The following is a 13,160-nucleotide window of genomic DNA, read 5'->3' as shown; positions in this document are numbered from 1 at the left end:
TCCAAGAAATTTCTGCCTTTTAGCCTGGATTTATCAATAACATGATAAGGGTATTTAAGAATAAGAACTAGCATGGTCAGTGCTGCTCATGACCAAATAAATAATAAAAAGTCTTTACCCTTCAGTCAGAAGGGAGACTGCTGCTTCATGAATGTGGCTCGTACCCACGTAATGGCTGCCAATGTGCTTCAGGATTTGTTTTGTATCCAGGTATTACTTGAGCATTGAATACAAATGCATTTTGACAGTATGACAGATTAAAAAAAAAATCATACATCAACATGAACATCTTCAACAACTCGCATGATGTCCTTTCCAGAAGGCTGAAGATACACTGTGTTGGCAATGTAGACTTATTTAGTAAATAACCCCTCAGAGATGAGAAGAAAGTGATGGTTTACATGTTCATGCGGTTGTAAGATTCCCATTTTATATGGTTAGAGATCAGTCTGAATGGTTTAATACGGCATCAGCTGCTCTTATGATGGGCCCAAACAAAGCATTTCATTTATTGCTATATGTTCAATGACAACATCTTTCAAATTTCTTTCTTCATTGTCACCTTGCACCAACAAAAAAAATTCGAGCTCTTTTGGTTCAAATTAAATGACAGAAGAATGTGGGAAAGTGATCTCCCTGATGAGACTACCTTTTTCAGTGTGGTCCTGGCCATTTCCCAGCCAGCTGAAAAAGCACAGTTCCCTCTGCACTCTAATAGCTGCTGTGACAGTGATATTACAGCCTCGAGGCCCCACCCCAACCCTGGCTCTAGCTATTAAATGGCTGCAGAAAGTTGTAAACCAGATCCATCATGGGCACAAGTCTCCCCAGCATAAGACCACAAGATATAGGACTGTTTCCTCACACAGTCCAAAGGTCCAAAGATGTACCATTTGGTAGGTTAATTGGCCATTGCAAATTATCCTGTGATTAGGCTAGATTTATATTGGGGCTGCTGCTGGGCAGTACAGCTCAAAGGGCAGGAAGGACTAATCTGTGCATAATCTCAGTAATAAATAAATGGATGTCCCTCTATACTGAGGTTATGCCCTTTGCCCCAGACTCACCCACTATAGGAAACATACTCTCCACATCCATTCTTAGGCTTTCAATATTTGATAGGCTTCAAAGAGATTCCGAAACAATCCCCCTCCCCCCCGCAATTCTTCTAAACTCCAGCGAGTACAGTCCCAAAGCCACCAAATGTTCCTTATCCTTTCATTCCCAGAATCATTCTCGTGAACCTCCTCTGACCCTCTCCAATCCAGTATATCTTTTCTTACACAAGGGATCCAAACTGCTCACAATACTCCAAGAACAATACCTTATACAGCCTCAGCATTACACCCTTACTTTATTTAGTACTCTAGTCATTTAAACTTACACAATGAAATAATATTTTAGCATTTGTATTTTCCCTAGCAGCTGATTTACCCCATGATTTCACATTAGCCTAGGTTAGAAAGTACCTCATTAACACATCATGAATGAAGGATTACATCACCTTGTTGGTTTATGATGCCCTATTTGCCTGGTTCTTAATTTCTGAAAACTGCTGTTATATTTTCTAGCTTAATCTGGAGAACTTTAGAAAGTTAACACAAATTATCTCTGCAACATACTCCATTAGAACTCTGGGATACTGGCTTTGGTTTTTATCCCCTTACTGCCCAGTACGTTCTCTTTTGGTGATCACGTTCCTCATTGCTTTTAAGCACTTGTCCAAATATTCATGCGGAAGTCTCATTTTGAAAATGCTGGCAAGCTACTTACCCAGCTAGGGCTGCAAAGCTAAACCTAATACTATCTTTAATCCATTTTATATATTTAGAGATACAGTGCAGAACAGCCCCTTCTAGCCCAATGAGGCGCACTGCCCAGCAATCCACCAATTTAACACTAGCCTAATCATATCACAATTTACAATGACCAATTAATTTACTAACCAGTACATCTTTGGACTGTGGAAGGAAACACGTGCAAACAGGAAGAACGCAAAAACTTTATTTAAACCGAGGATGCCGGAATTCTGCTCCCAACTTCGACGCCCTGAACTGTATTAGCGCCGCACTAACTGCTTCACTTTCATAAGCATGCTTACAAAAGGAATCACCGAGTTAAAAAACTGGAACAAAAATAATCTTTTTCTTTTTAAAAATGTTTGTACATGGAATGTGGTAACAATTCTAAGTAATTTTGAGGAGTGATCTCCTGGAGCAGCAGTGATTTTAGCAGCAGAGGTGTTACCAGAGTACTGTTAGATAGGGAGACCAAGAGTCCTGACCCAGCGACAAAGAAGCTAAAGTCCTGTAAGTTATTGAACTGCATTTTATGGATGGCAAGCAATGGCAGTGATTTAGGATATAAACATTTAGGCAGGTGATTTGGCAGGCATTCAAATTGTTTGCTTTGAACTGGACGGTGTTGAGTTTCTTAGGAGAGCCTCACTCAAAAGTGTGAAGAGTATTCCATCATACAGTAGGCTTGCCTTAATGACGGTGAACAAGCTTTTGGGAAGATGGGTCATTCACCTCAGAAAATCTAACCTCCAACCTGCTTTTATATGGTTGACTCATTTAATCTTCTGGGCAGAATGATGTCCATGACTTTGATGATGTGGGATTCAGAAAGGTAGTGGTTACTAAAGGGGATGCTTGATAGCCTTGAAGATGGTGTTGCTCAGCAACTTGTGCAACTCTTTTGAACATTTTGCTGCAGTGAGCACAAACCAGTTGTGTTGATTCTACAAGCATCTCAGTTGACTTCAATGAAAGTGCAGCCACAATTCAATTTACAATCCTTATTCTGAATGTCCGAAATTGTCAGCCTTTAACCTCATGATAATATGGAGACTTTGAGAGGAAAGGTATGGATAGAAAATCACTACACCTTCCTACTGGGAACTGCAAAGTGGCACTAGGGCAAGGTGGTTCACAGCTCTAGAGATCCAGATTCAACTACATGCGAAGCTTGCCCTTTACCCGTGATTGTGTATGCCCTCTGGGTGTGTAACTTTTTGCCAAAGTCCCATAGAAAGATGGTAGGTTGATTGGTTACTTCCTTTTTGTATAGTTAAGTGGCCGAAGAATTAAGAAAATATGAGGGAAGTTGGAGGATTATAGCAAAATAAAGATTAGGGAAATAGGAGCCAGCATGGCCTTAATAAGCTCCACTGTAGTGTAAGAAAAATTCTTTATTTTGCCATTTAATCAACCCTACTTTAGAAAGTTGCTTAAAACTTATTGTTCCCCTGAAGCTGAAAATATGAAATACTGGGCACAAAATCCTTTTCTATCTGAGGGCTGATTAGATAATGGATTCCACTCTACAACTGAGAACTCCAGTTAATTGGGCCACTGGTTAATCAGGACAGCCGCTTATTTAAAGAAATGGCCAGGATTCACTTGGACACGAATCAACTTAATTGGGACAGGAAACTGCTAAATAGTGTCAGTTGTGTGAACGTGTGGCTGTTAAGACAACACAGTGCTTAGAGCGAACAGTTTTTAAAATAGCATCAGTTATATGTGTGTTCAAAAAGGAGGGAGTTTTGTCACTGATACTTAGCAAAAAATAAGCAGCAAGACAATTTGGAACTGTTTTGCTCACTGCAGTTTCAAACATCCAAGCTTCCAGATGCCAGAAATTGAATAAGTGAAAATGAAACATTTCACGACTTCAACAAGTTGAAAACTATGAAGAATTTGAAGGAATCAACAATTACCTTGAATGCTACAATGAAAATGACTTGGAAGATGCAATCATACAAAGTAGTCCATTATCTGCACTTGGTGTCTGCACTGATTTTGTTCATTTACAGTTAATCAAAAGAACACAGTAGAATACATAAGATTAATTCCTCCATAGATAATTATTAGAAACTAGTTTTATAGTACTGTAGTACTTGTTAGTGTTCTAATTTGCTTTATTTCCATTTAAATACACAATTTGTTACTCAATTAAATGACAATTGTTTAATATATCTTTTTACCCATTTCCATGAAACTTCACTAATTTGGGCAGCTGCTTCACTGGGCCAAAATGCACTGGTCCTACGTGTCCCAATTAATCAGAATCTGCTGTATTAAACCTTTTGGTAACATCATTTCATGGATTATAGATGGTCTTTCATCCTGAATTCTGATTGAAGAATAAATTACAGCAAGGACTGAAGTGTGCAGCCATTACCATTATTAAACTTAAATTCTGCTGCAGGATGATGTAACTGAGAAGGCAGAAAGAACTCAATGTAGATGTCATGCTTTGGGGACTAACGAGTGAGTCATTTCCTTTCCTGAGAAAGAGATGCTTGAAATAAAGAAATTAGTTTTAGTCATGACTTACCTGCAAGTTGCATTCAGATATCTGCTTTTCTAATCCATTAGCAGCCATTTGTTTTGTAATACCTGGCCAATGCTGGGTTGCTACTTGTGAGGTGATTGGGGCCAAATGCAGTTCATTTGTGCTGAGAAGCTGCTTTGCCCGTTGTTGCCAATTCATAGCTCGCTCAAAAACATAATTTAGTGCTTCACCCTCTGGCAGTCTGACTGGAATCTCTCGCAGCTTTGAGAGGAGTGGGAGGATTTTCTCCAAGGATGGCTTTTCTGAGCGTAGACACAGTGGGCAGAGCCAAGGTTCCTCCTCATGGCAGCTACCAGCTGCTGAAACACAACTGTTATGAAACCAGTCCATGCAAAGCTCACACTGCAGCATGGAACCAGATGGACCTTTCTGACAAATGCACATTTTCATTTCTAAACAATCTGTATCAGAAAGATACTTCATGGAGTTTGATATTTGGAGGGAACGAAAGGATTCCAGTTCTTTCAGTCTGGCTTCATTGAAACATCTTACCTATAAATTAGAAAAACAAATTATCTTTACACACAGTAATAAGCTGTTGCCTCATACGTTAACCATGTTAACAGCGCGAGTGTTGTTGTGGGCCAAAGGGCCTATTCCTGTGTTGCACTGTTCTGTTCTATAACATTCTTGGAATAATCAATTTATTTAGCCCAACCCGAGGCATAATCAATTTATTTAGCCCACCCCAATTCTAAATTGAATTTAAAGCAGCAAATGCAATCTACGTCAATGATGTGGAAGGACAGATTTACTGATTAAGTAAATTTTGAGTATATCGTCTTCAACCTGTCACTGTTACAGCCATAACATGAGGAATTCTGCAGATGCTGGAAATTCAAGCAACACACATCAAATTTGCTGGCAAACGCAGCAGGCCAGGCAGCATCTCTAGGAAGAGGTACAGTCGACGTTTCAGGCCGAGACCCTTCGTCAGGACTAACTGAAGGAAGAGCTAGTAAGAGATTTGAAAGTGGGAGCAGGAGGGGGAGAGCCAAAATGATAGGAGAAGACAGGAGGGGGAGGGATGGAGCCAAGAGCTGGACAGTTGATTGGCAAAAGGGATATGAGAAGATCATGGGACAGGAGGCCCAGGGAGAAAGAAAAGGGAGATGGGAGGGAAAACCCAGAGGATGGGCAAGGGGTATAGTCAGAGGGAGAAAAAGGAGAGAGAGAGCGAGAGCGTGTATATAAATAAATAACGGATGGGGTACGAGGGGGAGGTGGGGCAGTAGCGGAAGTTAGAGAAGTGAATGTTCATGCCATCAGGTTGGAGGCTACCCAGACGGAATATAAGGTGTTGTTCCTCCAACCTGAGTGTGGCTTCGTCTTTACAGTAGAGGAGGCCGTGGATAGACATGTCAGAATGGGAATGGGATGTGGAATTAAAATGTGTGGCCACTGGGACCCCTCCGACCTTCAACTGTCTGAGGCAGAATGCTCTGTCCTCAGTAAGGGCCTCACCTTTGTCCCCCTTCACCCACACCTCAGCGAGTTCTGCGTTCGCCATGATGCGGAACTCTTCTTTCGTCGTCTCCGTCTCCGCGCCTACTTCTTCGGCAAGGACTCTTCCACCCCCACCGATGACCCTTTCTCCCATCTTCAATCCTCCTCCTCTTCATGGACACCCCGCTCTGGTCTTCTGCCTGCTCTGGATCTCCTTATTGCTAACTGCTGACGGGACATCAACTGTCTCGACTTCACCGCACCTTGTTCCCATTCCAACCTTACTCCTTACGAACGCTCTACCCTCCACTCCCTCCGCACTAATCCTAACCTTACTATTAAACCCGCCGATGAGGGGGGTGCTGTTGTAGTCTGGCGTACTGACCTCTACCTTGCCGAGGCACAGCGACAACTCTCAGATACCTCCTCTTATTTACCCCTTGATCGTGACCCCACTAAGGAGCACCAGGCCATTGTCTCCCACACCATCACTGACTTTATCCGTTCAGGGGATCTCCCATCCACTGCTACCAACCTTATATTTCCCATATCTCGCACTTCCCATTTCTACCTCCTACCCAAGATCCACAAACCCACCTGTCCTGGCAGATCTATTGTCTCAGCTTACTCCTGCCCCACCGAACTCATTTCTGCATACCTCAACACCGTTTTATCCCCCCTTGTTCAATCCCTTCCTACCTATGTTCGTGACACTTCTCATGCTCTTAAATTTTTCGATGATTTTAAGTTCCCTGGCCCCCACCACTTTATTTTCACCATGGATGTCCAGTCCCTATATACTTCCATCCCCCATCAGGAAGGTCTCAAAGCTCTACGCTTCTTTTTGGATTCCAGACCTAATCAGTTCCCCTCTACCACTACTCTGCTCCGTCTAGCGGAATTAGTCCTTACTCTTAATAATTGCTCCTTTGGCTCCTCCCACTTCTTCCAAACTAAAGGTGTAGCTATGGACACCCGTATGAGTCCTAGCTATGCCTGTCTTTTTGTTGGCTTTGTGGAACAATCTATGTTCCACACCTATTCTGGTATCTGTCCCCCACTTTCCCTTCGCTACATCGATGACTGCATTGGCGCTGCTTCCTGCACACATGCTGAGCTCGTTGACTTCATTAACTTTGCCTCCAACTTTCACCCTGCCCTCAAGTTTTCCTGGTCGATTTCCGACACCTCCCTCCCCTTTCTGGATCTTTCTGTCACTATCTCTGGAGACAGCTTATCTACTGATGTCTACTATAAGCCTACTGGCTCTCACAGCTATCTGGACTATTCCTCTTCTCACCGTCTCTTGCAAAAATGCCATCCCCTTCTCGCAATTCCTCCGTCTCCGCCGCATCTGCTCTCAGGATGAGGCTTTTCATTCCAGGACGAGGGAGATGTCTTCCTTTTTTTAAAGAAAGGGGCTTCCCTTCCTCCACCATTAACTCTGCTCTCAAACGCACCTCCCCCATTTCACGCACATCTGCTGTCACTCCATCCTCCCGTCAACCCACTGGGAATAGGGTTCCCCTGGTCCTCACCTACCACCCCACCAGCCTCCAGGTCCAACATATTATTCTCCGTAACTTCCACCACCTCCAATGGGATCCCACCACTAAGCACATCTTTCCCTCCCCCCCCCCCCCCCGCTTTCCGCAGGGTTTGCTCCCTACGCGACTCCCTTGTCCATTCGTCCCCCCCAATCCCTCCCCACTGATCTCCCTCCTGGCACTTATCCTTGTAAGCGGAACAAGTGCTACACATGCCCTTACACTTCCTCCCTTACCACCATTCAGGGCCCCAGACAGTCCTTCCAGGTGAGGCGACACTTCACCTGTGAGTCGGCTGGGGTGATATATTGCGTCCAGTCCTCCCGATGTGGCCTTCTATATATTGGCAAGACCCAGCGCAGACTGGAAAATCATTTTGCTGAACACCTATGCTCTGTCCGCCAGAGAAAGCAGGATCTCCCAGTGGCCACACATTTTAATTCCACATCCCATTCCCATTCTGATATGTCTATCCACGGCCTCCTCTACTGTAAAGATGAAGTCACACTCAGATTGGAGGAACAACACCTTATATTCCGTCTGGGTAGCCTCCAACCCGATGGCATGAACATTGACTTCTCAAACTTCCGTCAATGTCCTACCTCCCCCTCGTACCCCATCCATTATTTATTTATATTCTTTCTCTCTCTCTCCTTTTTCTCCCTCTGCCTATACCCCTTGCCCATCCTCTGGGTTTCCTCCCCTCCCCCTTTTCCTTCTCCCTGGGCCTCCTGTCCCGTGATCCTCTCATATCTCTTTTGCCAATCACCTGTCCAGCTCTTGGCTCCATCCCTCCCCCTCCTGTCTTCTCCTATCATTTTGGATCTCCCCCTCCCACTTTCAAATCTTTTACTAGCTCTTCCTTCCGTTAGTCCTGACAAAGGGTCTCAGCCCGAAACGTCGACTGCACCTCTTCCTAGAGATGCCTGGCCTGCTGCGTTCACCAGCAAATTTGATGTGTGTTACTGTTACAGCCAGCTGCTTCAAAAAGAGCAGTGTGAGTTGTCTCAGTGACTATCACAACTACTTGATGAAATGCTTTGAGAGCTTTGTCATGGGTAGAATTAACTGCTGCCCAAGGATCTGGACCCACAACAAGTCTAAAGCAGTTAGAAGACTCATCGATTCTACATTTAAAATTGGAGCACTTGGACAATAGCAATACAAACGTTGCTACTGTTTAACAATTAAAGCTTGGATGTTCAAAACCATCATTCACTCAGTACTAACCAACAAGCTTCAAAACCTGGGCTTCTGTACCTCCCCCTGCAACTGGATCCTTGGCTTCCTCATTGAGAGACAGTCAATGTCGATTGATAACATATCCTACTCGCCGACAATCAACACAAGCACATCTCAATGATGTGTGCTTAGCCCACTGCTCTACTCTCTGTATGGATATGCAGAACTCAGACACCATCTATAAATTCACTGATAACACCACTGCTGGCAGAAACTCAGATGGTGACGAGCTACTTGAGCTGCTGGGTATTTCCAGCATTTTCTCTTTTTATTTCAGATTTCTGACATTGCTTGCTTTCTGATTAGAAAACACAAAGTAGGAGACTCCTCTTCCTGGGTACCACATGTACATGAAAGATGCTAGTGATCTACTTATTCAAGTGAGCACAGTGCAAAAGAAGCAAAAGTACTAAAGTATTTTGCAGAGCATGTGCTCAGCCATTGCTTTTATGCCAGCTGTTTGATGGATTTATTATCTGCAACTCCAAAAGACCCAAAGTCACCACACATCACAATACTTCAACATGCAAATACTGTAATAAACTGAGGATCCTCAATTAAATCACACTGACATCTAAGTCTCCAAATCTGAGGGGTATAAATATATGGGCCTCGAGGAGAGAATCTGTTCAGAAAGAATTGCAGACATATAAAAATCAAATCTCTGAAAATGATAGTGGAAATGGGAACTAGAGAACAAAAAATGCCAATAAGGAAAATCAGGGAGAAGGATGTGGACCGCATGGTATCAAGTTTAGTTTAGCATCACAATCAGCCAAAAGACCTGCTCCTTTGGTATAGATTTCTATATCATCAGTATTATGGAAAAACATTCCAAAAGTTTTTCATCAAACTAATAACAATTTATCTGAATAGCTCTAGCAAGAAGAAATACAACTCTTGAGCAGGAAGGAGAGACACACTACCTTGTAAATGAGATGCAGGATTTTGGGGTAAAAAGATATAATTACATTCATTTGTTCTGCAATTAAGTTTAAGTGACAGGGTAAAGATTTAATAGGAATGAGGAGCAACGTTCTTTTTATTACATACAAAGGATGGTATCAATGTGGAATGAGCTGCCAGAGGAAGTGGATAAGGCAGCTGCAAGGATTGGAAAGGTTTAGATCATTGGTGAAATGCTGGTAAATGGGACCAACATGCATGGGGCAGCACGGAGGGAATGGGCCAGCTAGACTGAACCTGCTGTCATCAGGGAGGTGGTACAGGTTCCTGAACAGTTATTATCCTTCAAGCATCAGGCTCCTGAACTACAGTGGATAACTTCACTCACCTCAATACTGAACGAATTCCATAACCTATGGATTCAATTTCAAGACCTTTACAACTCATGTTCTCAATATTATTTATTGCTCATGTACATTTTTAATTCTTTGCATTTGTACAATTTGTTGTCTTTTGCCTATTGGTTGTTTGTCCATCTTTGTGCATTTTTCATTGATTCTGGTGTTTCTTTGTTCACAAGAAAATGAATCCCATTTGGTGACATACATCTACTTTAATAAATTTATTTGATTTCTTAGTTTGAAGGGTCTATTTCCGTGCTTTGAAATATGAAATCATTAACTTTATACACTAAACATCATCAACACCATGATCATTATTACTTACGTTTTCCAGCTTTGGACTTTTCCCTTTCCAGCTCTGAAAATGTTCTTTGGATTTCTTGGATCTCTTTTTCAGTCCAGTTGCATAAATATCTGACCTGGGACACAGCACCTACATTAACAAAGCAGTAACAACTTCATTAGCAGCAATGCAATAATGGCAAAAGGATGCTGTTCAACCCTCAGAATAAGAATTTGATAACAGTGTCCTACTGTTACTAGTTTTGAGATGACAAATTTATCAGATCTCAGAAATGTGATGTTAAACCAGTGAGTTTTGAAGATGTGGATCTATGGCAACTCAGGACCAAACTCTAACTCTAAAGCTCTGGTGCTTGCTGGCATGGAAGCTTTATGCTAGACATGCAGAATATTGTGCCTGGGCAAAAGGTTTATGTGCATTGTATACACAACACAATGCATTAATTTTAAATAGAATTTAAAGTGTTCCAATTTTTTTCCATGCTGGTGCCAGATGGGATGGCTTGAGCACCTCAGAAACTGCTGATTTCTTGGGATCTTCATGTACAACAGTCTCTAGAGTTTATGGAGAATAGTGCGAAAAACAGAAAATAACCATTGAGACGCAAACACGTCTCATTGAGCAACAGTTCTGTGGGTGAAAACACACTGCTAATGAGAAAAGCAAAAGCAAAATCACCAGACAGGTTTCAAGCTGAGGAAGGTGTTATAACAGTGGTGTGCAGAATCCCATTTCTGAACACACAGCACATCCAACCTTGAAGTGGATGGGCTACAGCAGCAAAAGACCATAAACATACACTCAGTGTTAGTTACAGTAGGTACTTGGAGCCTACTGAGTAATTCTGAGAGCAGAGCATCATTAAACCTGATTTATCCATTCTCCACTCAAGTAGAGCCAGTTAACAGACAATTCCCCATACTATTTAGATCAGCTTAATACTCGTTTACAAAATTTGACACGTGATGCTTAATACCAATAGGACACCAAGGAGCTGTGAATGATGGAAATAAAAGCCAGAAAAACAACTGCAGAAGTTTGTTAACAATGAGATTCAGCACAAAATTGGAGGATGAAGAATGGGATTAAGGTCAGGCAGAAGACTGGAAATAATGGATTTGGATGAGAAGGATGAGGCACATGTTAAAAATAAGATTAAGAACAGAGATCACTGCTCTCTACAGTGGTTGGACACCAAAGAAAGTTTACCAATTTGGACTGCACAAATTTTAAATGGCTCCAGATTTCTTAACAGCCGTGGTATTCTGGGGTGGATATGAGATTCACTGCCCTAAGCAAACACATTAAGAGCTCTGGTAAAGAGACATCAATGGGCAACTAAGGGTAACCGTTCCAATGACCAGAGTTAAGACTTGTTAAGGAAAATAGCTGCAGTTATCAGATCAATTAGACTCAACCCAGGATATTACTGCACTAGTCCCTCTGGGTAGGCCCAGCAATCTTTTGCACCTCCCAAATCCACAATCTTCACCAAAAATGGAGGATGAGAGCAGCAGACATATGGGTACACCACTATTCTTTATTTGAAAATGTACTTCAGTTTTTCATTCTGCAAATTGCTACCCAATAGCGTTAAATGCTTTGACCAGAAATGGTTCAAGGCAGCAACTTATCACTTCATAGGCAATTGGGCAAAATAACAATAATAAATACTGGCCTCACAATTGACACAGATCCTGAAATGTCAATAAAACAAATTGCCGTTTCAGTGATATTCAGGTATTAAAATACTTAATAAAGAACATGAATAGAATACTCTCCACTCCTTACTTCATAAAGGGAGCAGGTAGAGTTAGTCAGAAATATTTTAGCTGCACTTTCTTTCCAATTCTCAGCATCTTCAAACAAGGACTCAAGTTGAGGAAGTGGATCCAGCTGTATTGGGAATACACGGCCTCGTGACACAAGTTCCACCAGGGTTTCAAACGGGGGAGGTTGGTCAGAACTCTAGAAATAAAGGATACAAAGGAAAGAAAATAATGATCCTGCATAGACTGATATGGTTAAAAAGTGAACTTGCAAAATTTATTAGTTCTCAAAGGTGGGACTGAATGCAAACATTTTACATTTTAGTGGCTAGTATCCAGCTGTTACTGAAAAGTACATGTCAAAAATTTAAAAGATATTGTAATAAATTAACTCACAGTGGTGTTAGAAAGTTTGTGAATCCTGTAGAATTTTCACTATCTCTGCATAAATATGACCTAAAATGTGATCAGATCTTTATGCAAGTTCTAAAACTAGATAGAGAACCCAATTAAATAACTAACATAGAAAATATTATACTTGGATCATTTTTCTCAATAAATAAACAATACTATATGTCTAGGTTGGGAAAAAGTATTAACCTTTGCTTTCAGTAAGTGGTGTGATCCTCTTGTACAGCAATAACTTCAACCAAACATTTTTGGTAACTGTTGATCAGTCTTGTGCATCAGCTTGGAGGAATTTTAGGCCATTCCTCCTTGCAAAACTGCTTCAAGTCCGGGACATGGGTTGACTTCCTTGCATGAGCTGCTTGCTTCAGGTCCTACCACAACATTCAGGACTTTGATTCGGCCATTCCAAACCACGAATTTTCTTCTTTTTAAACCATTCTGTTGTTGATTTACTTTTGTCTTTCCAATCATTGCCTTGTTGCATTATCCAACTTCTATTAAGCTTCCCTGATATTCTCCTGAAAAATGTCTTGATACAATTTTGAATTAATTGTTCCCTCAATGATTGTAAGCTGTCCAGGCCCTGAGGCAGCAAAATAGCTCCAAACCACAATGCTCCTTCTACCGTGCTTCACAGTTGAGATGAGGTTTTGGTGATGGTGTGCAGTGCCCTTTTCCCTGCAAACGTAGTGGCATGCTTTTCTGCCAAAAAGTTCAACTTCTGTCTCATCTGTCCACAAAACACAGTCCATGAAGCATTGTAGAACATCCA

General features: G+C 41.8%; 1 protein-coding gene across 2 annotated transcripts in view; it reads right to left on the bottom strand.

Moving 5' to 3' along the window:
- Positions 1-13,160, bottom strand: part of kdm5ba (lysine demethylase 5Ba) — a 156,237-nt gene that overhangs the window by 26,499 nt on the left and 116,578 nt on the right. Inside the window, exons 21-23 of one of the 2 annotated variants that reach the window (XM_072278521.1) lie at positions 12,000-12,176; positions 10,230-10,337; positions 4,345-4,854 (exon numbers count right to left, since the gene is read on the bottom strand). In XM_072278521.1, the coding sequence (XP_072134622.1) occupies positions 4,345-4,854; positions 10,230-10,337; positions 12,000-12,176 (795 nt within the window). The remainder of the gene's footprint in view (positions 1-4,344; positions 4,855-10,229; positions 10,338-11,999; positions 12,177-13,160) is intronic. The other variant, XM_072278522.1, reaches the window with a different exon arrangement.

This window comes from Mobula birostris, chromosome 14 (genome assembly GCF_030028105.1).
Source record: "Mobula birostris isolate sMobBir1 chromosome 14, sMobBir1.hap1, whole genome shotgun sequence".
In the NCBI taxonomy this organism is placed as follows: domain Eukaryota; kingdom Metazoa; phylum Chordata; class Chondrichthyes; order Myliobatiformes; family Myliobatidae; genus Mobula; species Mobula birostris.
This window is presented reverse-complemented; position numbering and strand designations above follow the sequence as displayed.